At 33.8% G+C, this 27041-nt stretch overlaps 2 protein-coding genes and 1 long non-coding RNA gene across 3 annotated transcripts; 1 reads left to right on the forward strand and 2 right to left on the reverse strand.

The window, feature by feature from the left end:
- Positions 1 to 801: 801 nt before the first annotated feature.
- LOC105317584 (gamma-glutamyl hydrolase) lies at positions 802 to 9123 on the reverse strand. The gene is made up of 10 exons (XM_011414274.4): positions 8936 to 9123; positions 8002 to 8127; positions 7344 to 7458; positions 6913 to 6969; positions 6555 to 6639; positions 5865 to 6006; positions 5391 to 5497; positions 4983 to 5076; positions 3760 to 3897; positions 802 to 2810 (listed from the first exon to the last, which is right to left on the reverse strand). The coding sequence occupies exons 2-10, from the start codon at positions 8078 to 8080 to the stop codon at positions 2665 to 2667; spliced, it is 963 nt and encodes a 320-aa protein (XP_011412576.3). The 5' UTR covers positions 8081 to 8127; positions 8936 to 9123; the 3' UTR covers positions 802 to 2664.
- A 3276-nt stretch (positions 9124 to 12399) lies between these two features.
- Positions 12400 to 16712, reverse strand: LOC136276447 (uncharacterized). Its single transcript, XM_066088425.1, has 6 exons — positions 16556 to 16712; positions 16000 to 16196; positions 15314 to 15484; positions 14359 to 14628; positions 13110 to 13360; positions 12400 to 12995 (listed from the first exon to the last, which is right to left on the reverse strand). The coding sequence occupies exons 1-6, from the start codon at positions 16667 to 16669 to the stop codon at positions 12445 to 12447; spliced, it is 1554 nt and encodes a 517-aa protein (XP_065944497.1). The 5' UTR covers positions 16670 to 16712; the 3' UTR covers positions 12400 to 12444.
- A 6233-nt stretch (positions 16713 to 22945) lies between these two features.
- On the forward strand, positions 22946 to 26539 carry LOC136276503 (uncharacterized). Its single transcript, XR_010714980.1, has 2 exons — positions 22946 to 25264; positions 25731 to 26539. It is a non-coding gene; the product is annotated as an uncharacterized lncRNA (long non-coding RNA).
- The last annotated feature ends 502 nt before the right edge of the window (positions 26540 to 27041 follow it).

Genomic DNA, 27041 nt, shown 5'->3' on the forward strand with positions numbered 1-27041 from the left:
TTTCCATTCATTTTCTTCGCATAGGATGCACATATTGAAATGAAATTTGGTATACAGGTTTATCATAGTAATATCTAGGTCAAGTAGAATTTTGGATACGATCAAGCATTTTTGACAGAGTTATGTGCCTTGGACTTAGAAAAATTTCAATTATTTGTAGTTTCCATCCATTTTCTTCACAGATATTTTCAAGGGAGGGGGGCATAAGTGTTTTTCAAACATCTCTTGTTTAAGTCAGCTTGGTATGAAAAGTCCATATTTGTCACCTTAATTTATGGCTTTTCATGATAGTGAAGCTTTTAAAGTATCTGAGTCTGAATACCAATTGCAGTTTGAACTCGGTGAAGAATGAATATTAATTTATCATAATATTTGTGAGGCAATGAAGTGAATTCATATAGTTTCAAAAATGGCTACATGATTTCTCCATGTAGAAAGTCACAAAAATTGAGGCATTCAACAGTGCTCTTGCTAGCGCTAGCGAGCACTTGCCAAATTTTGTGTTGCAGGTATTTGAAAATTTGGCGAGCCTACGCTCTTTTGAACTCCCTCTGGTATATTGTTGCAACCATTGTTGTCACCTGTACTATTCACATCTTTTCCCAAAGAAACAATTTCTACCAAACAGATTTAAAAAGAATAATTTCCAAGTGTAATCATTTAATTGTGGGGGTTCAGAGAGGCCACACTAGGTCATTCTATGATATAATTGTCATTTTGCAGAACAGTCTCTCATTCAGATGTCTGCTTACATGTACTATTATCTGTCACAACTCCCACATTACATAAAAAAACCCAATAAACCTTGGTAGAAACATTTTATTATATCTGTAAATAAATATATTGCTTGTGAAAGAGTAAAAATAAGCTATCTAATTACAGTTACATGTAATTGTTCCTAAATTTCATTTGATTTTCCTGAAGAAAAAAAAATGAAAATTGTTCAAAAAACAATGTAGATGTAAATGAGAGATATGGCATAAAGCACTGATATATATATATAAGTATACAATGTACACGCAGCTTTGTTGATTATTTATGTATAACTTTGGAATAATATTGTTTGACTAACATAATCTGTTGTAAAAAGTGCATATCAGTGCATATAAAAAGCTATATTTACATTCCACACATTGTTTGCTTGTAAAGTGTGTTGAAAGCTACAGCAGTTATAACACTGTAATGCACACAGGGTATTCAAAGGTTAAAATGACGAGTTTTATTATGACGTCACAAACGTTGAACGCTGTAAACTGCAACGTCACAAGCGAAAATCAAAGTGCACTCTTGTGGCTGTTACTGTGGCTCTTCCATTAATATGAACTTACACTGAGGATAAGAATTTTTAGGTATAAATCACATTAGCAGACACAGCATGAAGCTAAAAAAAGTGTAAATATAAGCATTAAATCATGATTTTTTGAAGTATACAGTCTCATTACTGCAGCGATGTGGGCATACAAATTTTCATAATGCGCTAACGCATGGTACTCAATTTGTATGCACACATCGCTGCAGTTATGAGACTGTATACTTCAAAAAATCATGATTCAATACTATAACAATGATTGTGCATGGCTTTCAGTCATTCCATTTGACAACAATAAGTAACTCTCCACAGTGTACATGTACTATATAGGTTTTACAGTTTACTATGCTGTACATGAACTATATAGGTTTTACAGTTTACTATGCTGTACATGAACTATAAAGGTTTTACAGTTTACTATGCTGTACATGAACTATATAGGTCTTACAGTTTACTATGCTGTACATGAACTATAAAGGTTTAACAGTTTACTATGCTGTACATGAACTATAAAGGTTTTACAGTTTACTATGCTGTACATGAACTATATAGGTTTTACAGTTTACTATGCTGTACATGAACTATATAGGTTTTACAGTTTACTATGCTGTACATGAACTATAAAGGTTTAACAGTTTACTATGCTGTACATGAACTATATAGGTTTTACAGTTTACTATGCTGTAAATGAACTATATAGGTTTTACAGTTTACTATGCTGTACATGAACTATATAGGTTTACAGTTTACTATGCTGTACATGTAGTATAAAGGTTTTACAGTTTACTATGGTGTACATGTACTATTAAGGTTTTACAGTATACTATGCTGTACATGAATTATATAGGTTTTACAGTATACTATGCTGTACATGAATTATATAGGTTTTACAGTTTACTATGCTGTACATGTACTATAAAGGTTTTACAGTTTACTATGGTGTACATGTACTATTAAGGTTTTACAGTATACTATGCTGTACATGAATTATATAGGTTTTACAGTATACTATGCTGTACATGTACTATAAAGGTTTTACAGTTTACTATGCTGTACATGTACTATAAAGGTTTTACAGTTTACTATGCTGTACAATGTACATGAACTATAAAGGTTTTACAGTTTATTAGCTGAACATGAACTATATAGGTTTTAAAGTTTACTACTGGAATGTATACACTTGTCTGTACTAAAAAAAAGAAAGATAAAAGTATAATATCAATATACAAGTTATTGAACATTAGCTATGTAGGCAAAAAAATCCCTGAATTTTCTTTTAATATGTAATTATAATATTTATATAAATATATTTCATTTAGACAGAGTCAAATTGTTTACTCCAACTTGCTTTCTGACTAAATGCATGTTACTGTTGTTTCATTAAGGAAGCCAAAGTAGTAATTTTCAAGCGAATTCTTTCTGTCAAACATAGGATGGAAATTGTTGACCACAATTTTGTTCTCTGCTTTGAAATCAGGAAATCGGTGGGGACTTTTTCGAGCTGAAATATAAGTTAAATATACATACAGGTTCAACACATCATTAAATATTCATGCCATTTATTAATGAAAAGAATACAGGGGGCCCACGGGCAACATGGCTCACCTGAGCAACAATAGCCATAACTGATCATATGGTATCAAATGCAAAATATCTGAGTAATTTAGTGGAGTACACATGGTTTAAAAAGATTCTCAAATTTTTATCCACATAATCTGTTTCACATCAAGCCTGTTTTGTTGTTTTAGTTTATTTCAACCATCCATTGGGGCCTCACCCTACCTCTAGGAATCATGGTTTGAACAAACTTGAATTCACACTACCTAAGAATGCTTTCAAATTCACACAAGTTTCAGAATTTCAGGCCACAGATTTAAGAGAAGTTTTTTATTTGCTATTTTTTTTATAATTCTAAATTATCTCCAAATGATGAGGACCTGGCCCGCCCTGGCCTTTCATTCTAATAAACTTAATATAAGGATGCATTGTGCCAAGTTTGGTTGAAATTTGCAGAGTGGTTCTTGAGAAGTAAACTATGTGAAAAGTTTACAAATGGATGAACGAACAGACAGACGGATGGACAGATGGACACCAAATTCTGTTTACTGGAAACTGTTTTTTATTTGGACACTTATTTTTGTACTTTGATTCCAAAAGAGGTACAATCACTATTTGCATTGTTAGTTTTGATAGCTACAAGGTTAACCTATTAAAATAATTTTTTAATGAAAGTTTTTGCAGTTGAGATGATGGCACAAAATTGAAAAATAGCACTCCTTGTAAAAATCCACTTAATATGCAGTGTTAGACAATCTCTGTTATAATACACAGGTTATATTTTTCCCCCAATCATTTAGTCTTCACACTTTCTTAAACTGATATAAGAATTATTCCTCAAGTTTTACTGCATTAATTGACGCACAAAAAAATAAAATTAAGGTATTATTTACCTTGAGCTACAAAAAAATCTGCAAAATACTGAGATACTCTGATGGCATGGGCATCATGGTTGATGTGAGCTTTTGACATCCATACAAAGTTGTTCTTCTCTGGATGCCATTGTACAGCGTATACAGGATATTTATATGCTGTGGAAAAATAATCTAAATATGATCTATTAATGTCTTCAAAGTAATGTACAGTCAAACTTTGTTATTTTGAACTAGATGGGGCTGTTTAAAAGAAGATGGGTGAATAAGGCGTGTAAACTGCCCATATGGGGATAGATAAGATACTATAAAATTAAAATGTGAACAAATCTCATGATTTGTTTATAAATTATTGAAAACAATGTATATTTACCATAACATCAATTTTTAACCTTTAAATATGTTAAATATTTAGAATAGGTTGATTTAAACTGGCGTATGCATGTCAAAACCTCCAAATAGTGTCATTTTTAGAACTTCAATGCCTTTTCTTTCATAGAGTGGGTCTAGGCTCCATATTTTTGTTATAGTCTATATAAGGTTTAAACGAAATCAAACCGATTTCAATCAACAAAAACATGGAGAGATGACCCACTATACTTTAAAAATGTCATTTTGTATCCCAAAAATTTAAAGTTTTAGAGAAATACTACAAGTCCGTAAATTCGTGGTTGAAGTTGCATTTAGCATTTAACAATGATATTTGTTGTGACTGAAATGGCTCAGTAGTTAGAGCACCAGACATTCGGTAACATTATAGAGGAGGTTTTTTAGGTTGTGGGTTTGATACCACCAAAACTTTAAAAAAAAATTTTCTTATCGTTTGTTAAAATATTCAAAGCTGAATAAATTTAGAAACTGTGCTTTTGTAAACTTGTAACATAACATCATCTAGTATATTTGGTTGGAAAAATTAATTTGAAATTGTTTTTTACGATAAAACCAAATGGGCATTTGCGCTATCTTCTTCCCCCATCTTCTTTCAAAATATCTGATTTTTTTAAAGATATCAAGGGTAAAATACTTAAAAAATAAGTGATTGGGGCGTACAAATCACTCTGACATATCCATGGTATTCGAGATATCAGTGTTCGAGGTATCAAACTTCAACTGTATATAAATTGCAAATCAATTGCCAAATTTCATACCAGATAGCTACAGTGGGGAGAAAAATATGGTATTAAAAGTTATTAAATGTTTTTCTACTTTTGAAATTAAATACAACCCATATCCAATGTAGTTACCTTCCATCGAGGATATGAATTCTTTGCCATTTCTGTCTTTATTGGTAGATAAAACCTTAAAGAAACTCCGGAGATTTTTGTTCTCAGAAAAATTCTGCAATCAAATGAAATATCAAATAAACTGAAAACATAACTTTTTTCCAAATAACGGCATAAACACAATGTAGGAAGTGTTCAATATGAGGTTTATGTACAAAACCATTCAATTTGAAACTCAATACTATTACACTACAAAAAGAGCTGAATTAATGGTATAATTATACAGAATACTAGTGTATGTTAAAAATATTTATATCTCTTGTATGTAATGTACACTTGCATCTTTAAAAATATATATATTATGTATCAAAGATCATTATTGAACAAGACAGAAATCTAGATGCATCTACTGAATGGGATTGTACACACTTTGGGGGTAAGGGCCCAGCTATGGTAGTTGGCTGTCACATTCTCAGTTTTCAGAGGCAGATAAACATCCCTCGGCAAATTACCAAACAGGACACTATCTGTAGCCTCTGAAATAAAACTCAAATGTCTTAATTAGGGTGAAAAACAAAATACAAATGAAGAGAGACAGACACGGGGAATATATGGATATGCTACAACTCAATGTGTCAAAGAAAGAGTCAAAGAGAGAGAGAGAGAGAGAGAGAGAGAGAGAGAGAGAGAGAGAGAGAGAGATACTGATGGATAGACAAAGAGTGACATTTATCAAAATTGACAACCATAAGATATTTTATTAGTTTAACTTTCATAACTTCATGATAGCATGCTTCATTATAAGAAAAGATGTCTGCAATTTAACAATAATTAAAGACAAGTTATAGTTAATCCACATTGTGCATTAATGTTCAACATTTCGTAGCATCGCATTGATTTTACCAGTGGTGAAATTCAGTGGTAGAGGGAGGTCTTCAGCATCCACAGCTGTTAACAAATTCTGCTTGGCGACCAGAACAGACATCAACTCAAAGCCTTGACACGTTCCCCACATAGGGAAGAGGTCACCATCTTTATCCTTGGCCTGCATAACCAAAAGAATATCAGAATATCATGAGTGAATGTACTTCATATTTAAAATCCAAGAATGACTCAAAATATTCTGTAGATTTCTTTTTAAACACAAGGGTTAATTATCATAATCTGCTTTAAAGTATGGGAAGTAACCCTTGCTGATTTCAGAATCTTGTTGTTTTTTTTTCTGACATGAATTAAATATATAAAACTAAAACAAATGTTTGGAACTCGATCACACTTTTATATTCTTGCAATTTACTAAAAAAACAAGAGAATGCCTGTATTTTGAACTTGTGTTTAATATGGAATCTGCAGTAATATGTTAAAGAAATCATCTGAAAAAAAGTCTTAAAATATACAGCGCTACAATGTACATGTATTCTCAAATGCAGTTTTACATTAAGTGCAGGCCAAACAATTATGAGGATTTAAAAAAAAATACATAAAATTTCAAGCAAAAAAATTTGTAAAAGTTTAAGTTAAAAATAAAATAAAATATAAAGAGCATGTATTTATTCAAAGAAATTTTATTTGACAACAATTGTATAAACATACCTGAATGGTCAGTTTGTAGAAAATCATGGCTGTCTTTGCGAACTGTGAATTCATGAGATCAACCCCCCCTCCAGGGAATAAAATTCTGATAAAGCAAAACATAAAAATAAATTATAATTTTTTTAAAAACTGCACATGGTTGAATAGATTGCCCTACCAAGAAGGTTTAATACATGGGCCTTTTGACAAGAAAATCAGCTAGTTTGTTCTACTGTATCAGTCCATGATGTGTACTACCAGTGAACAATATTTTACAAATACCTATATATAAAGAGAGAGGAAAACGATAAAAAGAAATGAAATCTTTTTTTAGCTACTAATGAATGTTTGGTTGTATGTGATGAATAATGCAACTTACCCATTCATGGAATTGAATAACTTCTTGTAGTAGCAATAAGCTTTCATATTGTTCTCCCTGAAGGGCGAAAAATATCAAACATTCTAAATTAAAATACAGTCAAACTTCATTATCTCGAACTAGATTAAATTGTTTAAAAACTTTAGAATATCCAAGTATTTGAGATATAGAGGGTAAAATACTTAAAAAATAAGTGGTTGGGACTTACAAATCACTTTGACATATCCATTGTATTTGAAATATTAATGTTCCTAGATATCAAAGTTCAAATGTACACAATTTCAAACACTCATTAAGGAAGTACCTACATGTACATCGAAATCAATTCAAAACTAGATTCAAAATTTTTTTGGGATCAAATTCACACAAACAATTTCACAATCAATTTAAATATTCCAAATGTGAGATATGTCGACCGTTTATGATCTGACCTGAATAACAGGACAGGGACCACTCTGGCGCCTGCAGACTCCAGCCATTTAATGTAGGGGGCGGGGATGTAGGTGGCTCCTGGGTCCCCCTTAAATGACTCCTGTGCCAACACCCCTGAAACATTAAGTATGATACAGTGCTTACTGTGGAATCATTAAAATTCATATAGCCAATTTCCATGGAGCATCAACATTTCAAAGGTTTATGGAAATGAAAATCAACCTAAAAATCATCTTCGCTTATAGCCAAGTGTTTCGGTCTACACCCCCCCCCCCCCCCCCCCCCCATTATGGGGAGCGGAGTTGACTGAAAATCAATCCTTGGCTAGCAAAGATGCATTTTTAATTGACAGTTGACAGCTGAAAGAGAGAGAAAATGTTTGATTGGTGCAATACTTTTAATCAGTCAATGAAAAAGTGGGTTATATTCAAAGTGATATTGATCATATAAAGTAGAATTTACACGATTAAGAGGGAATTCAGTCCCTACACTCCCTCAGGTGCCTTCTTAATCACGTAAATTTTACTTAATATGATCTAATTAAAGTAACTGCTATGTAGAGACTGCATTGGAAACATGTCATAGCTAGTATATTATCATATACATTAGATATTTTAAACATACAATCTGAAACAGGACAAATCTAAATACATGTACCTATTATTGGCCTGTTATTGATAGGGAAACCTTCTGCCAATTGTAAGAGAGTTAATGAAATAGTCAAAAGGATCCACATGTTTTCTTCTCTGGTTTTTTTTCAAGCTTGGGTAAGTACACAAATATCTGAAAGATATTAAACAATAGTGAACAAGCATGATAATTAAATTTAATATGCTTTAATGCCTACAGCTGAAAACATAATAGAAACTAAGTAAATCGAGTGTGATAAATATTCCCAAAGAGTTGTGCTATAAATTTCCTTTTGTTGTACATGTCATGAGACTGCAGACCCTTGAATGGAAGCCCTATTATAAAGGAGCTAAGGAGAGGAAGGCTAAAAGTATATTCTGAAGATACCTATCCTAAATTGTGACCCAGTTACTAAAGTAGTTATTATACTAGCTCTTAATATTCTGAGATTATATTTTAATATTTTCAGTAATGTGTAAAAAATAATACTAATATGCATCTTTTTTTTTATTATTAAAACACATTCTTTTATGAAACCTCACCATAACAGCGAACAATTTGTATGTAATATTTATACATTTATACATGTACTCATAACTCATTTGATTTACTTTTCAGATGCAATGTTGTACACATGCAAATCAAATATTTATTTAAAAGCAATAGTGAAAAATATGTTAAACTTACTTGAAGGAAATGATTTGGTGAATAAAAACTACTGTACAACAATATTTTCCTTTTATAAAGGAAATATATCGTTTATATAAACAAAAACCACAACAATACAAAAACAACATGCACAACGGGATATTGTTTTACTAACACGCACGATATTCCTTTTCTTCCAGGGATTAACAAATTAGCATTTGCGACATACCTAATTGACAGGAAAACAGTTTCCCTAAGGATTATAAAGGAATTTTGAAATTGTATTATATAACATGATAAGTGCCATACCAACCTTAGTCTTGCAAAATCATGTAAAAGTTAAAAATTTGAAAGCTGTTATAGCAGTTAGTCGCTTTATGTTGTGCAGCTAATCCCGGCTACTTGAATTTTTCGTAAATAGTAAAAAATAAAACACTGTCAATGTTTCTTTGTCGAACGATAAGGTCATCTTTTAGAGCTTCTGGCAAACCGAAATTAACTGCCCAAAACAAAATGAAAGTAGAAGATATCATAGTCAATTCTTTCTAGGACTTTTCGGGAACATAATTATGTTAACTACGGTACTAGCGTTTCGTGTTTTCATAAGTTAGAAGCATTGCTGTGTATGTAGTTTACATAACACTTATAAATGAAACTATTCAACAGTATTCATTAACAATATAAGTTTTATCTATAAACAAAATTTTAAGGGGGATATCATACGTTGATAAAATATAATTTGTAAATGCATGGTAAAAACGCTCTTCAATATTCCTCATTCATATTTATGCTGTATACTATGTAGCCTTGATAATCAAAGAAAATTGACAAAAAAGTGTAAAGGTACACTATATTATACAGCTAATAAATGATGTCCCAACTGCATCATTTTCAACCGCCCTCAGTTTGGGTAATCTGATTAAAATCGGATTTCAGCAGGCACGTATCTTGGGGGAGGGTGCATGGGGGGGGGGGGGGGGGGGCTGTCCCTTCCCCTCCTTTTTCTCGCAGCAAGCATTTTTTATAAAAAGTACTTATATAAAAAAAAAATATCATGGAATTTACTCCTCACTTTTTGGGAACGATGTAAAAACTGAAATGAATGGAAGGTACATTGCAATTAACAGTGAAGTTTAAGGTAAATATATATACTACGCAACCCCCCCCCCCCCCCCTCCCCCACGGAGATACGATTATCATGAATGTGAGAAGTTCCCTTTTTGGATGTTTGTCAAGTTTTTTTGGATGAGTCTGGTTCCCCCACTTTCAAAAACGATGCTACGTGCATGTTCAGTTTAGGATATATTGAATCACGTATGCACACGATGACCGCACCCGATTATATATATAAATATGCCCAGGAACATGGCGTAATATTTTTTCTCATAATAAATAAATTATATACCCTCTACCTAAAGATATAGTATATTATTAGGTAGAGGGTATAAGTTTTCTATATCATAAGAAAAACATATAACGCCAGGTACGTTTTGATAAATAGTAAAAGGAAAATAATACTTAATATCTTAAAGATTTTTATATATTTTCTTGGTAAAAACTACTAAAAAGAAATACTTTTAAATAATATTTCTATTATCTTAAAAATGTTCATATATTTTTTCCAATGGTCGTATGATAATGTAGGAAAACATGGTTTCCTGCCCTATTTTCTTCCCCGATAATGTATTGCTAGTAAGAATTGGAAGTTGACCATTGAAAATGAATAAAGAATACATAGAGTCATGTGTTATGTTGTAATAAAATATTGTAGTGATTTGATCCCCCCCCCCCCCGTGTTGTTTTGTTATTTTTTTAGACGAGAATCGACGAGATTTTTATAATAGAACTCTGCATGTAGACTTTCTGTAATGATTTCTATTGATATCACGTGATTTATACAGACTCCGTGTTCTATGTTTCGCTCGTGCGGTGTATGGACTTCTGTTTTTGGGGATATAAAAGCCAGACAATTCTGTAACTCGCTCTCTTTGGGTTTTCTCTCATTCTGGAGACGAGGTAAGTCGTTGTTTTTATTTTAGTATTGTTTAGGCTGTGCATCTATATTTTTGAAATGGAGTTTTATTGATTTTCGTGTCTAAAGATTTTTATTTACGTTTGATAAGTGAAAGGGATTGGAAAGTAATTTATTTAGCTAAATTTTGAGACTTTGATCAGTTTAGTTTTTAAAGTAAGTTACACGTAGATTTGGCAGATTCTATTTCAGTTATTAAGTTAACTTTGTTGGGAAATCTGGATTTTTTTTAAAGGTTTGTACCTTATATTTCAAAAACTATGCTACATTTTGGATGACTATGATGAATTATAGGTCGTCTAGTGTTTGTTGAAATTTGAACTTGTTGATTGTCTCAAGTAATTTCGGCAGTTAGTAATTATTCTAAGTGGTATTTAATTGAATCATAGGGAACTTCTCAAGAGTGATTTTCCCCTGAGAGCTCTAGAATTTGAAGGGTGATTTTCCCCTGAGAATTCATTGTATAAGTTTAACTTTATTGCTCACTGAATTTAATGGGTGATAACCCCACATAATTCCAGTTCTTTATTCATTTTATTTTAAAACTGTATTGCCTATGGTGAATTATCCCAACTTTATATTGTGTTATATTAGCAAGTCGATCTCGTCGTTTACGTGTGTACACGCGTTTTTATTTTGTGTCGTGTTTTATATTTGTTCAAATGAATAAATTTAACTTCAGTTCAAGAGTCTGACTCTTGAACTGAAGTCCAAAGACTTATCGTAATGGGACACAAATTCAGAAAGTTAACAAATTTATTCATTTGAACAAATATAACAAGAGTCAGAGTCATGGTCAGCGTCAGGGTCGGAGTAAAAGTATTAGAGCTAATTAGGTCAGATTAAGTTATGTTTTATTATGGGTCACTTAAGTTTCCTTGCTGATGGGAGATAATCAGCTGGTGGCAGCGCTAATGGGAAAAAGGACTTTCCCACTACAATATTTCTCTTTTCGTGTGTGTCCGTTATATTGATATTTATCAAGCGGATTAATATATACTAAAGTAATAATTACATGATGTTTTCAAAATTCTCTGTTTTGCGCCAATATACGGCAGTAAACAAGGCTTCTATCCTGTTTTTGTTGACATAGGTTCAATACACCAGTAAACATCTTTTTCAAGCTTATTTCTCTATCTTAGAACCATTTTAACAAGAGCTTGTGTCAAACAGTAATGTGAAATAATTGCTGGCCACTCAGCCATGGCTCTTTGAAATCAACAAGATTTGTCTGGCTTCTGAGCTAAGACTACGCAACCGGTGCGTGTTTCGCTTGAAACCGCGTAATTTTTAACTTGTTTTGATGCAAGAAATAGATAGCTACGTCCAACCGGAAGTCTAAGGTCTTGTAAAAATGGCTCTAAATTATTCATTTTAAGCATAAATAAACAGTTTTTAATGTTTAACATATTCATTTCAGGTCTAAAACTGGAATTTTCCCTTCAAAATTCAAAATGAAAACAAAATCTTTGTTTACTACAGCATCGAATGATTTATTTTTGAAGTCGTCGTGTCAATAACTGCCGTCAATTGAAAAACAGAATTTAATGGAAAAACATAGTAGAATGTAAATATATAGCAAATAATTGTTAGCCCTGTAACTCCCTTACAACTCAACAAATGACACTCAAATTTTGGTTGTCTATTAAAAATGCCTTACTATAAAGCATTGTAAACATTAAAATCGGAAAAATAATGTTTGACTAAAATCGTGACCATGCCCCTTTAAAAGGAAACAACAATAATAGAGTGAGTTCGATTTATTTCTGAAAAATACATCACATGATTCATCACACTACCTTATGAAAAATCGGTGGGTCGTTTCCGCACGTGGAGCAGAAACTGTCGACCCGTACCGAAACTATTTCGTCATTTTCATTAGTCAGGAAAGTGAAGCGGTACATGTTTTTCAAATATTTGATCATCCCAGTTCCTTCTGCTTTGAACTGGTCTTTTCCTGATTTTGTCCAAAAGTCCCATGTAGCGACTCCGTACCTCAGGACCAAGTGTTCATTGTTTGGGTCAAACTCAACGTTCAAATTTCCGTAGATGGGATTGACGTACAGACCTATATACTCGGTTATGGGCCTTTGTGGGTTGTTTGTGTTGGAGTACCCCGTGTACTTTGGCGCCGTAAGTCTGTCGCAGATAGATGACGCATCAAGCCATGGCGTCACTCCAAGTGCGACGTCAGACAGGAAGTTGTGCAACAAGACGCGCAGGATATAGTCGTCGTCCTCGCCGTTCATGGAAATGAACACGCCAATATTCTGAGAGGGGAACAGTGTGATGAATGACCTGTAGCCGTACGTGCTGCCAGAGTGTAGGAGAATTTCGTTGTCTGCAATCAACACATTTTAGAATGAATAAACATTTTTAAAAAATGAATGTTTTCAATTTTCTCACCTTGAAAAAAAAACATCGGAAGAAGTCAATCTATTTTCATTTTACATACTTCTATAAAGTCCTCGCTTCCAGCCAAGCCCATAGCCATTTTCAGTGGTTGGGACCTCCTCATTTCCAAAGTGTGTGTTTACCGTGGTAGAGGACAGTTTTCTGTGTTGTTGGTGTAAGGCGTTAAAATTCGCTGTTGTCATGAACTCGTTACCATTCTTGTCCGTGTTACTGAGGTGAAAGTTCATGTATTTAGCCATATCCACTGCGTTCGACATGATGGCCCCTGAACCTGCCCAGATCCCCCATTTCCTATTAATCAAAAAAAAAAAAATTCTTGAGGTTTTTTCCTTTTTTTTTATGTAAAACAACTATCTGCACATGTGCAAAGTGTGCAAGCATTTACGGAATTTTAACTTATCTCGCCCCGGTCACAATGTACAAGTCATGCCAATACAATACATGCCCCCCCCCCCCCCCCCCCCCCACGCCAAAGTTCATCCTTAGCTTAAATATGAAAATATGTATAAAAAAATATGCCACATATAAAGTGAAAAGCGATTATCTCTCTCTGAGAAAATGTACAAAGAGTACATGTACTATTCTAAAATTTTCAAATTTCTTTCGAAAAATAAACGTAGTTCAATTATACGTATACATGAACTAAATTAACGATGAAACGTTTATGTCTATATTTTTTTTTGTAGTTATATAATTCTTATGAATTCTTATGAAACGAATACAATGTTTATCAACGACAACTGGTAGACCTTAGGGCATAGATAATACCAAGTTGTGTAAACACGGCAAATTTTAACTCTGAAAAGAAGCATGAAAGTAACAGCATGTAAATATAACGTCAAGGGGGAGTAGTTAAAGCATAAAACGTCGGCCAGGAATGTTAATTTTGTTATCGGTATTTTCTCTGCTTTTCGCAATACACATAAAATTGAATTTCTATACACGTGGGTTCGTTAATCATCATAATAATTCTGAAATTACATGAACTTGATGTAAATGTAAATTAAGGTTAGGGGAATACCAGCATGCATTTCAGACATTGTTAACAATTTTAAAATAATCAAGTTGAAGCGATACAGTAACTTTCATACATAATATAACTTTAGTTTGAACGATCGAGGAAAAAAAGACAGCACAGATTGATGTTGAAAACAAGTATTGAAAGGAAATGTTTGTATAAACATAAAGGGCTAAAATCTATTTTTTAAAAATCCAAACAAATACAGTAATCGCCATGATTCAATATTATGTAGATTTAACTTTAAATCTGAAATTATTTCGCGACCTACTTGCTGAGTTCCAGCGGAACCGGAACCACCGCCTTTGGTTTGGATTTCGGTCCTTTATCATAGCCTTGTGCAGCGCTCGAGAGATCCGCCAGAGTGGTTATAAACGTGGATGACGTCATGCCAAGACGGTCGAAGATTTTCGACGTCACTAAATTTTCCCACGGCTCGTTGCCCAGTCTCTCGGAGAGGTAGGAAGCAAATCCGTACATCATGTTGGAGTACAAGAAGGACTTCCCGAACGTCTTCACCGGCGTCATAGCGGCAAAACGTCTACACAATAGAAAAATAATGTTTTATTGCTCTTTAAGGTCAATATCTAGTAAATGAAAGGTGCCTACAGGTTTATGAAGATCAGGATATAAATTCTTTTCATGATGTTTTGTTTCATAGGGTGTAACGGGGATTAAATTTTTGATAAACACAATGAAAAATTATGTTTTAAACAACCATTTTCTAGGAATTATGAAGGATAAAAGTAACAAATCTCGGAGTTTTGTCCATTTTTGACTAATGAAATAAATCTAGAATGCCTACAGTCTTTCCAAAAACGGCACAAAACAAGCTCTTGACCTCCTCTTTAAAATGATGGCAAATTGAATGTAGGTACCGGAATTACTTTTCCTGTGATTAATTATAGAATGTCAAAATATTGTTTTGCTTTCTACAAAATTCCTTTAAAGCCGTAAAATACGGGAAAAGATTCATCAAATCAATTATAACGTCATAATGGTTCTAGCACCAGACACTCTGAAATTATTTTTTGCAAAAGTAAATTAATGTAGATTGTCTAACCAAGAAATGGAAAAAGCTTTCTTTAACTGTTTGCATAGATGTTGCAGCTCTTTGAGTTATCGTAACATTCGCAAAGATTACAAGTACAAATAATCGTATTTACTTTAAAGAGCACAAGCTAATCGATGGAAGACCCCCTCTCCCTGCAATAAGAAGCACCTACTGTTGGAGGTTGGCCCTGGTCAGGTTCTGGTCCAGCCTGAGATTGGTATGGTCAGGGACTCCCATCCTGTGGGCCAGAATGTCCACCACCGTGGCGGAATCCGTCCGCTCTTGATCGACGAAGACAAATCCCGGGTCCATCATGTCTTTTACCTTTGTAGTTAGGGCCAAACTAAACGGAACGTAAACATTTAATCCTTTTCTTGTTATTCTAAAATACTATGACTTTTCAAAAATATGAGAAAGCATTATACCGGCACTGTCCAAAATAATCAAATTTTAAAAATAAACTAATTTTAGCGTACACTTTGTTTGTGGGAGACTGTATTTTGAACCTCGTCTGTAAACAACTAAATACAAGAAACAATTGATATTTCTCTACTTATCCAATAATGAATGTAAATGTGGTAAATACTAAGTAAGATATGTTAAGCATAAAAACTCAAATTAATACGCCGCATTGTGCATAAAATTCGACGTTGCAAGGTCCTCATTCATCATTGACTCAACCATTGTAAAATATGTAATCAAATTGTCATGATATGAACGAAATGCTCGTATGAAATAAATCAAGTATTCAACAATTGCCCAGTCTTTGTGTACAAACGTATATGATAATTGATTAATGATAACTTTCTGTAAAACATATATTGTATTGACTACTTTATATTAAGAAATTCAAAGTACTTTTCATCTTCCATCTGTTTGACCAGCAATGTTGCCGCAAAGGATTTGGATATGGAGCCGATCTGGAAGAGCGTTTGTTCCGTGACGGGAGTGTTCGAATTGACGACGGTCTCCCCGTAACCTCTGGCGAACAGCGTCTGGAAATCCTTCACAACGCTGACCGTCAGCCCCGGAATCCAGGGGGCACAGTCCATCACCTTCAATGAATGGTAGAATAATTGAAAGTCCGATTTACCCCATGACAAATGGGCTGAGTGATTTATAACTGCCATGTGATATTGATTACATTATAGCGTACATGTATTTATGTAGTAATTACTACTTAAATATATATAAATACTTGTACAAATGTCAACGGACGTGAAAAGACAGAATATATATTATATATAGTTAATTGAAATAGTGAATCCCCTACAATATTGCTTGTCGGTTTTTTTAATACCCATTGCAAAAAGGGATGAAATTTAAAAAGTTTTGAGTTAATCTGGAACTGAACTAAAATTTTGCAACATTCAAAAATTGTTCAATAAATATAAATACCACAAAAATTACACACCTGTTGCAAAGTTTGATCCACTGCATCTGCATATTCAGCGGGTGTAATAGAATAGGAACCCGGATAATAGCAAGCAAGTACCAGAAACACCAAGCTTAAGCAGCGACCGTCCATCCCGATTTATGAGGTCTCTATCACAGTCCGTCTGAGCGCCACACTTTATATATGTTAGATATATACGACTATACGTCATAGGTGAGAAAAATCCGGTTTGGGTTCAATTTAAATCGTTCGCTCTTATTGCAGCAACCACAACAAATTATTTTATTTTGACAAGTCCCCAACCAATGGTAGTCGGTACGCAAACATATCTGATACATAAAAAAATGATATCAAGCAGAGATCATTGGCTAAATTAAAGAAAATGGGAGAAATTGTTAAAAGGTTCAGAAGTATTAGAGCGTTTTATAGCGCATGTAACCAATTATGCATAGGAAGCAGTTCATCTTATGTTATGAGTCAGGCAGTCAAGTTCAAGTTCAAGTTCATTTATTTTCACTCATAACATATAATGTTACATGAGGTGCAGAAGAATTATATACAAAAGTATAAGAAAAGCAGGATTTACAAAAAGAAACAGAATAAAGTAAACAATGAATTTGTTATAGTTGTTACGTAGGATGACCGACCAAATCAAATATTTTTCTAATTAAAGTACACATTTTCATTAGTATTACATGATTTGAAGATGACATAAGTGTTCTAAATTTTAAGATGTTTGGGTTTTTAAGATAATAATTACTAAACAATTTTTTTCTAACAGGTGACAGTGCACTACATTCTAAAACATAATGAAATTCATCGCCAATTTGATTGGCTTAAATTCACATAAGCCGCATTTGCGGTCTTCACGTGGAGTATTGTTCCACCTACCAATTTCTATAGGGAGGTGATGGTTTGTAGTTCTATATTTAACAAACAAGTTTCTTAATTTTCGTGAAAGTATTAATAAATAGTCTTCACAACAAAAATTATATTTAAAAATACGATATATAGCACCTTTTGACGAACTATCTAATTCACTATTCCATTTTTGGACAAATTGATCTTTAAGATTTTGTTTGACAATATTTTCTAACTATTTTACGCTAACAGGATTTTGCTGGTGCCATACAAAGGATAAGCCACAGCTATCAAGAATGTTTTTTATACAAACTAGCCACTTATTATTGATTTCACCTCTAATGTAACAATTGTAAAGATACATATACATAGTTTTACATAACTTATTCTCCTGGCATAACATCATCTTTGCCCAAAATCCAATCATGCATTCTCGTATAAATTGTTATATATAATGGAAAACTACCTGTCTCCCCATAAACCATAAAACTGGGGGTACTACTTTTCAAGTTAAGTATGTGTTTAAGAAACCTTAAATGTACACGCTCGATAACATCAATATTTTCGTAACCCCATATTTCACAAGAGTATAGTACAGTCAGCTGAAACAAACAAACATCAACCTTAAAGCAGTTTAAAAGCGACTGTGATTATAAGTCAGATGAAGACCATACCACACGGATCGAATTAATGGATACAGTATTTCACCGACACCAACACGCTGAACGAACGCTGACCCCTTCAATTGCAACCATAAATAGAATTTTTAACTATATTTTATATGTTTTATTCTTTAAATGTTAAATGGTACATATACGGATCTCAGTCGAGACTAACATATAAGAATGACAATTTCACACCCCTGTTAAAAACTTTAATTTGAATCCGGGGACTAAAACCAGTAAACTTGTATTTGAATCTACATTTAAACCACTACTTTTGTAAAATGCAGAGCTGTGGGTGTAAGTAATAAACTAGTAATATATACTAAAAGATTCTTAAAGTGTAAAAAGATTGAAGATGAAGACTGTTTTAGAAATCTACCTTGTGAAAAAATATTACGTAAACATTTTCTTGGTCTTCACATAAAATATACAAGTTTTGCAGTATTGTCTGGGCTCCCCCTGCAATATGATATTGTCAGATTGTTAATCGAACGTTGGTATTTTGAGAAAAATTCTCCACAGAATGTAGCAAAAACATTTTTTGATTATGCAAGGCAAGATACTTATGCATTGCGTATATGTCTTTGGTTTCTTGATTTAACAATCCATGATAATGTAATCAACTCGTAAATAATGTAAACAAAATGAAGTTGAACGTTTCTTTTCTTTTCATATATATGCAATCTATAGAGTGCAATCGTATGAAATTAATTCATTCATAAATTTTTGTAAACAAATTTCGAATATTTCCGAAAACATGGTTGGTACAAAAGAATACACAATACTATGCTACTGTTGTCATCCTAGCTCCGAGCTGATATGTTGATTGGAGGACATTTTTGTAAAGGTCGGTGGCGCATTAGACTGGAAGGTAATAATTTCCACAGAAATGATTTTGGAGTGACTAGAATGGAACTTGATTTGATGAATGTCAAGTGTTTCGAACAGCATCCCTTGTCCCTCTACTTGAAACTGGTCGTGACTGTGTTTTGGCCAAAGTTTCCAGGAAGCGACTCCGTAGTTTAATATTAGATGGTTCTTCCCTTCCATTGTGACACGAACTTCTCCATAAGCGTCATTGTGATAAATACCAACTTACTCCGATAGAGGGCGCGATGCTGAGACACTGGGTCCGGTCTATTAATTATGACGTAGTGGGAATAAGAAATAGAGGAGTACCAGGGATTTGGAAAAGTGCACATTGTTGTTGCGTTTAGCCATGGCGTTACATCTAGCAAATTATCTGAGAGAAAACTGTGCAGCAGGTGTCTTAAGATGAAATGTTCATCCTGCCCAGTCATTGAAGTAAATACCCCGAGGTTAAGATCTGGTAAAAGGGTCACCAATGAACTGTAACCGAAGGTAGTGCCCGTATGACGTAGAATTCGGTTACCTGACAACAAAAATATAGAATGTCACTGTTATCAAGAAAATCGTTTATTGCTTAAAGCTTTTCATATTTATCTGTAAATATTTATCACTGTAACTAAAGCAAGTAGGAAATTATATTGGGACGGGAGAACAAAAATTGTTATCAAATTGACGTTGAAAACTCAAATTCCGCTTTGATAATTTAAGCATGTTTATACACTATAAACTGCATTGTTGGAAGAACCATACAGAAAAATACCAAAGCCAAAAAATAAATAAATTAAATAAAAACCACAACATCCCTAAAAAAAACACGAATCGAAGGTATCAATTTCGTAAATATTGCTCTTTAAAACAAAGAGTCAATTGGTAATCATAGACATCAAATTTACATAGCAAATCCGTACTCATACTAATTGCAAAACCGTTCAGCTTGGCCTTTTTAAAACATAATTTGTATACCTCTATAGTAACCGTTCTTCCAGCCAAACGCGTAGCTTGTATCAGCAGTGGTAACAGGAACCAGCGGCTGCCGGAAGTACTCTCCCGTCGATGTGATCAGATTGTGTGGCGCATGGAGGTATGCAAACAAACGACTTTGCGTTTAACAATGGAAATCCTTATTTGTCTTTGCCATCGTTCAGGTGAAAATTCATCCACTTAGCGAAGTCAATTCCATTAGTCAAGACACTATTAGACTCTGCCCATATCGCCCACTTGCTGTTAAAACAAAGCTGACTTAAAATAAAAGTTGGTTACGAGGTACTAATAGCAAGTGAAAATTCTGTCAATGGTCTTCTATCAATAACAAAAACAGCAATTGAATTATAATCATTAAAGAAGATATTTAAATGTAAATTTATATGAGAACACTATTTAAAAGCAAATGAAAGATAATTATTGAAGGAGGATTCAAAGAACCCAGAGATTCAAGTCATAACAGGATATCTAAAACGAACAACTTAAGGTTGAAAAAACCAGCAACACATTGAGGTAGCAAGGGACAGTTCCGAGTACATGAGAATCAGAAGTAAAATGCGAAACCTGCGGCTATGACTGTTGTGCTGACTTTACACAGTGAAACTGCAAGTTACAGACGGGAGGTAAAATAACACGAAAAGTAGGTGGATGGGACATTGAAAACTATACACCGGTAAGTTTGTGACATGTGATAGTGCAACATGCACGCGGTACGGAAGGTCAACCCTTTGCAGGGAATTAGCTGGGGGAGGTCTAAAAAGCTGAAAAATCATGAAAAATTAGCAAAATATGAAAGGGTCAAAATTTTATAAAAACCAGTATGTAGAGAATTTTACAGGTTTTGATTAGTAATTTTCTTCAGAAATTGGTGAATGACCTTATAAAGAGTGAATTAAAGGTATTTGTGCTGAATAGGAACTGAGGAAATTCTAGTTACAGAGTTCCGAGGACATGCATCCCTTGGCTACAATGAATTGTATAAAAAAACTGTCCCCTGTTACCTTCAAGACTACATGGTATTTTCATATTTCTCCTTTAAGTGTAATTTTCAGTGGATTTTGTACCATAAGTAATACATTTTGTGAAAATGGATGATTTTCTTGGCAATAGATGTCATGACATGATTTATTAGCTAAAATATTCAAGGGGAGTAACTCCCTCTTAAATGTGTAGAATGACCACCACTAGAGTAAATTTGTTTAGAGAGTAGGCATTTCCTATCCTGATGACAATTAATAGGCTACAGTTAATTACTGAGATAAGAATAAATACTTTAAAACAGTTTTTATCAATTAAATCATTAAATTTATGAATTTGCAGCCATTTTGCTGTCTGATTTTATGAAATAACATTAATCCACCTGACTTATATCACCCAATTTTTTTAAAACAGCATATTTTTATTTCAAATGAACTTTACATGTAGACAAATGCAGTTATCAAAGTATACAATATGTCAAAAAACTCAAGATTTTGCGCCTTCCTATCAAAAAATGGTATTTTAGATTTATTTACAGAATTGAAAAAGCCACCCCTTCTTTCCAATGGACTCCATTACCATTACATGTAGGATATATAAATGTACATTTGACCTTGAAATAACATCTGCTATGATAATTACTCTTGAAATGAACAAAAAACAACATATTTTTACCCTTTTATTGTATATTATATATGCATCAAAAATATAGAAAAACATGTAAAATTTGAACATTTTTCATGGAATTCTCATCGGTCCCCAGGTACCCGGGTGTGTTTGAATTTCATTTTAATTAAACGCACACATCACACTTGTAGGTCTTACTAATTTAGCAAAGTTAAAAGGAGACTAGAAACCAGACTATATAAGATATCCACTAAATATGATTATAGGCTTTGTTTTTCATGAAAACAAGAAATCACATGTAGGGCGACATGACTTTTTGTGAATAAAAATGCTACAAATCATCCATTTACCAAAAAAGATCAATTTTAAATATCAGTGATGGTTGTTTTCAATTATGTGTAAATGACTCAAGCCACTAAATGAAATGACTCAAGGAAACTGCCACAAGTTTCATAATATTAGGTCAAAGTGTTCAAACTAATGCTTCATGTGAAAATCAAAAGATAGGGGGAGGGTATACATGTAAAGGGATTTCTAAGTGATGTGATGCTTTTATCATGATAATATCAAGCAGATGTATGTAGTATTGAATAAGGTTTCTTATTTAAGGAGGTTGAACAACAGTTGACCTCTAAAAGATTAGGTAAAGATGCTTTATTTATGGAGAGCCCTGTGAATCTGTGTTAAATAGAGGAAAGTGGAAATGGTGGGTTCACTTAAATGACCATATTTTTCTTAAACCTCAATGGAATTGCCAAATGTGGTGTACTTTTTTTTCAGAATAGCATAATCTTTTTGATTTTAAGACAAGATGACTTTTCAGAGAATGTTAGTGTATGTTAAAGGTAGCAAGGGACATTTTCGAATAAAATACCCGTCAATATTTTTGTAAAACTAAGAGTTGCTGTACTTGAAGGCTTATGAGTGTTGCTAAAATTCATGAAATGATTTTAAATGATTATCATTAGTTAGAGGGGTGTCTCTTGTTGAAATTGATATGCAATATGTGACCCCTTATGTTAGGTACATGAGAATCAGAAGTAAAATGCGAAACCTGCGGCTATAATGTTGTGCTGACTTTACACAGTGAAATTGCAAGTTACAGACGGGAGGTAAAATAACACGAAAAGTAGGTGGATGGGACATTGAAAACTATACACCGGTAAGTTTGTGACATGTGATAGTGCAACATGCACGCGGTACGGAAGGTCAACCCTTTGCAGGGAATTAGCTGGGGGAGGTCTAAAAAGCTGAAAAATCATGAAAAATTAGCAAAATATGAAAGGGTCAAAATTTTATAAAAACCAGTATGTAGAGAATTTTACAGGTTTTGATTAGTAATTTTCTTCAGAAATTGGTGAATGACCTTATAAAGAGTGAATTAAAGGTATTTGTGCTGAATAGGAACTGAGGAAATTCTAGTGTGGTAGATCGGGATTTCGTTTCTATTTATTATTATTCGTATTCCGATCCCGATGTGATTTATTCTATTACTTTGGTAACGCCCACTTTATACGATAGCCAATAACGTTAATGACAGTTGTCTATTGTTCTGTCCCATATATAAAGCCGTGTAAGTCCTTATTTGACGAAGGAGACGGCTGGTTTCGCTAGCTACTTTTCTCCTGAGAGAGAGAGGGAGGGAGACAGCTGGTTTCGCTAGCTACTTTTCTCCTGAGTCCCGGCCCGTCTCGTCTGTCTATTTAAGGTCCCTGTTAAAGTTAGGTTTTAGGGTTGGGGGATTTTAAGTATATGCTATTGCCTTGTGTTCTTATTTTGTTATAATAAATTTATAAAGGGTTGTTAATCTTGGTTTTCATTTACTTTGAGTTTTGGTTTATTATATCTGGTTTATCTATAGTGAGAGTAAAGTCGTTTTCATACCTTATTTATAATTTAATAAAGTTTAGTAATGTAGAGGTCAAATTTAGTCTCAAAACAAAAATAAACACAACGCGAAGTACTGATAAAAACCTATACGGCACTGACCTGCTACATTATTTGGTGAACCGTGACCAGGATAGGGTTTGTACTACAATAGTCAGTGGCACGTGCTACTCACTTTCAGAGCCCTATTCAGTGATTCGGACTTGGCTGAATTCTTTTGTTGTCATTTTCTATTGTATTGTGGGTTTTTTTTTATTTCTTTAGCTGTCGCTTTTCTTTGTAATGGATTTGTGGGTTTGAGAATTCATGCTGTTCGTGAGTTGAAATATTTAGTAGATTATTTTTGTACTTGATTTTTACGCTGCATTTTTTCATCATGCAGTTATGTTTAGAGATGATAGAGAATTTTTGCGTGAGAGAAATTATCCCTCAGCACATATTCAGACCGGGAATGGTGTCCGTTTTGAAAGTTCAGATAAGTCCAACGAAGTTAGAGTAAATACTATTGATAGACAGATAGAAGAGTTATCAGCAAAGTGTGATTTTTTAGAGAGAGAGCTAAAAACGAAGTATTTTAAAAATGGTCTTGCTTTTGAAAATGTTAATCAGGCGGCTAGAGAGAATCGAACGCACGTGCAATCTGACAATTATTTGGCACATTCACGTCATTCAAAGCATAGGAAAGAAATTAAGTCGCCAACATTTGATGGTAGTTTTGATATTCATGAGTTTTTCATTCAGTTTGAACAGGTTGCTAAGTGGAATGGGTGGAGTAAGATAGAATGTGCAAGTCAGCTTATTATGAGTTTACGGGGGTCTGCAAGACATGTGTTATCCGAAATTCCTTTGACAAAGTCTGACAATTATGATGTTTTAAAAGAAATTTGTAAAAACTATTTCAATCCCGGAGAAAACGTGAAAGCTTACCAAGTTGAGTTTAAAACAGCGTGTAGACAAAATGGGGAAGCAGTTGAAGATTTTGGTTATGCTTTGAAAAGGTTAGCCTTAAAATCATATCCACATATTCCCTATAAATACTTAGAACCTCATATTGTTGACCAGTTTATCTTTGGTTTAGGGGATATTGATTTGCAAAAGCATGTTCAGTTTAAACATCCCTCCACAATTGAGAAAGCGATAGGTTTAGCAATAGAATATGAGAGTTTTGTAAGTAATTTTGTCGCAAACCAAATGCCTGTTTCAGTTCACACAAGTGACAGCGATTTTATTAATTTAAAAGCATTTATTAGGGAAGAAATTCAGAAAGCGTTTTGTGAACATTTTGTTGATGAAGTTGATTCTTTACAGAATTCAAACATGTCTGATTGCCAAATCTTTTCACATAATATTACCAGTAAATCGTGCCATCTGGTTGGTCATTGTTCTGAAAGTTCAAGCTCGTTAGAAACAACTCTTACTCTCGAAAAACCTTCAGGGACTAATGCCATGGTCGGGTCATTAGTTTCAGGCCGTTCAAACCTTACCGAACACAGTCGACCATTCGAGGTAGAGGTAGAGTCGCAGAACCAAACAGAAACTGGTAAAACGCCGGGTAAAGTTCAATGTTTTGAAGAAAATGCATGTTTTGATGAAGTTACTGTAGCACACGATGTGCCTGTTGACGTAATATCCAGTTCTACGTGTAATTCTGTAATGGATGAATCCGAGCGTTCTGACACTGAGTTGCAGACCGATTACTTAGCACCTTTGGTTGAAAATTATGAAACCTTGAACCCCGAAGTAAATGTTTTTACAACAAACTCTCATACTTGTTCTGATTTACCAGGAAATAAAGAGAACGAGCACATGGCGAATTCCATCCTGGAATGGAAGCTCGATGGAAGAACTGTTCCCCCTGGTAAAGTCAATTCTTGTATGAGCGGTGAAATCCCCTTACAGTTGTCGTTCGTGGGTACTACTTCTATGTACAAGCCCGTCGACCCAGTATTGTACCCTTACTGCCGACCTGAGCATCCGAAGGGAATTGGCTAAATGTGTTTTGATATAACAATGTCAGTTGAAAGTTAGAGCGGTGTAGCATTTGCGTGTTCGTTGATTTGTTTATTTTTGGCTTATAAACTAAATTAGATTTTTGTAAAATTTAATAGATTTTTAAACACGCGTAAATCTAGTAGGTTAGTCTAACAGTAACTATCCTCTGTCGATCTTGTTGACAAAACTGGGATAGTATGCATGTTAATAACCCGTGTAAACATAATACTTTTATGTATTGTGAAGTTCCGTGTTCAGTGTGATGATTTGATATATGGATTCCGTTATGATATTTATGACATGTTTATTAATAAATTCTTTTGATTTTTCAGACCATGTATTCACCAGTTTTATTGCAGTTTATCCAGACACCAGGCTGGCTAATGTGAAATTTGGAAATGGACTGAAACCTGATACATTCAACTCGATATATTTCAATTGTCTGATCGTCATCATAATATCCGATGTTATACCGGTATCCACTGTGTTCACCCTGGAATCAGCGATATCCGTGAAGATTGTGTTAATCGTGTGTAAATGTTGTGTTATACCCATAGTATTATATTCCGGAATGTGTTCCAATAGTGATTGCTGAGGACCATGAAGACTTGTGCTGTGAAGTGAACTTAGCAATGTGACATATTCACCTGATTATGTTTTGCTTATATTTTGTATAATGTATGTCTTTGAGGGAAATTTGATTGAAATGCACCACTTGATTTTAGTCAAATGCATAGCATTTGTCTTTAAGGGGGGAGGAATGTGGTAGATCGGGATTTCGTTTCTATTTATTATTATTCGTATTCCGATCCCGATGTGATTTATTCTATTACTTTGGTAACGCCCACTTTATACGATAGCCAATAACGTTAATGACAGTTGTCTATTGTTCTGTCCCATATATAAAGCCGTGTAAGTCCTTATTTGACGAAGGAGACGGCTGGTTTCGCTAGCTACTTTTCTCCTGAGAGAGAGAGGGAGGGAGACAGCTGGTTTCGCTAGCTACTTTTCTCCTGAGTCCCGGCCCGTCTCGTCTGTCTATTTAAGGTCCCTGTTAAAGTTAGGTTTTAGGGTTGGGGGATTTTAAGTATATGCTATTGCCTTGTGTTCTTATTTTGTTATAATAAATTTATAAAGGGTTGTTAATCTTGGTTTTCATTTACTTTGAGTTTTGGTTTATTATATCTGGTTTATCTATAGTGAGAGTAAAGTCGTTTTCATACCTTATTTATAATTTAATAAAGTTTAGTAATGTAGAGGTCAAATTTAGTCTCAAAACAAAAATAAACACAACGCGAAGTACTGATAAAAACCTATACGGCACTGACCTGCTACACTAGTTACAGAGTTCCGAGGACATGCATCCCTTGGCTACAATGAATTGTATAAAAAAAACTGTCCCCTGTTACCTTCAAGACTACATGGTATTTTCATATTTCTCCTTTAAGTGTAATTTTCAGTGGATTTTGTACCATAAGTAATACATTTTGTGAAAATGGATGATTTTCTTGGCAATAGATGTCATGACATGATTTATTAGCTAAAATATTCAAGGGGAGTAACTCCCTCTTAAATGTGTAGAATGACCACCACTAGAGTAAATTTGTTTAGAGAGTAGGCATTTCCTATCCTGATGACAATTA

Source organism: Magallana gigas, chromosome 6, assembly GCF_963853765.1.
Source record: "Magallana gigas chromosome 6, xbMagGiga1.1, whole genome shotgun sequence".
Classification (NCBI taxonomy): domain Eukaryota; kingdom Metazoa; phylum Mollusca; class Bivalvia; order Ostreida; family Ostreidae; genus Magallana; species Magallana gigas.

What these genes read in the sequence shown, in the direction of transcription:
- LOC105317584 (XM_011414274.4), bottom strand. Translation starts at nt 8,080, where the DNA reads ATGTGGATCCTTTTGACTATTTCATTAACTCTCTTACAATTGGCAGAA. An exon ending in CAATAACAGGCCAATAATAG is followed by an intron (nt 7,459 to 8,001) that starts GTACATGTATTT and finishes TTAATGTTTCAG; the next exon opens with GGGTGTTGGCACAGGAGTCA. An exon ending in ATTCATATCCTCGATGGAAG is followed by an intron (nt 3,898 to 4,982) that starts GTAACTACATTG and finishes ATTTTTCCACAG; the next exon opens with CATATAAATATCCTGTATAC.
- LOC136276447 (XM_066088425.1), bottom strand. Translation starts at nt 16,669, where the DNA reads ATGGACGGTCGCTGCTTAAGCTTGGTGTTTCTGGTACTTGCTTGCTAT. An exon ending in TGGATCAAACTTTGCAACAG is followed by an intron (nt 16,197 to 16,555) that starts GTGTGTAATTTT and finishes CATTCATTGAAG; the next exon opens with GTGATGGACTGTGCCCCCTG. An exon ending in GAAGCGAGGACTTTATAGAA is followed by an intron (nt 12,996 to 13,109) that starts GTATGTAAAATG and finishes TGTTGATTGCAG; the next exon opens with ACAACGAAATTCTCCTACAC.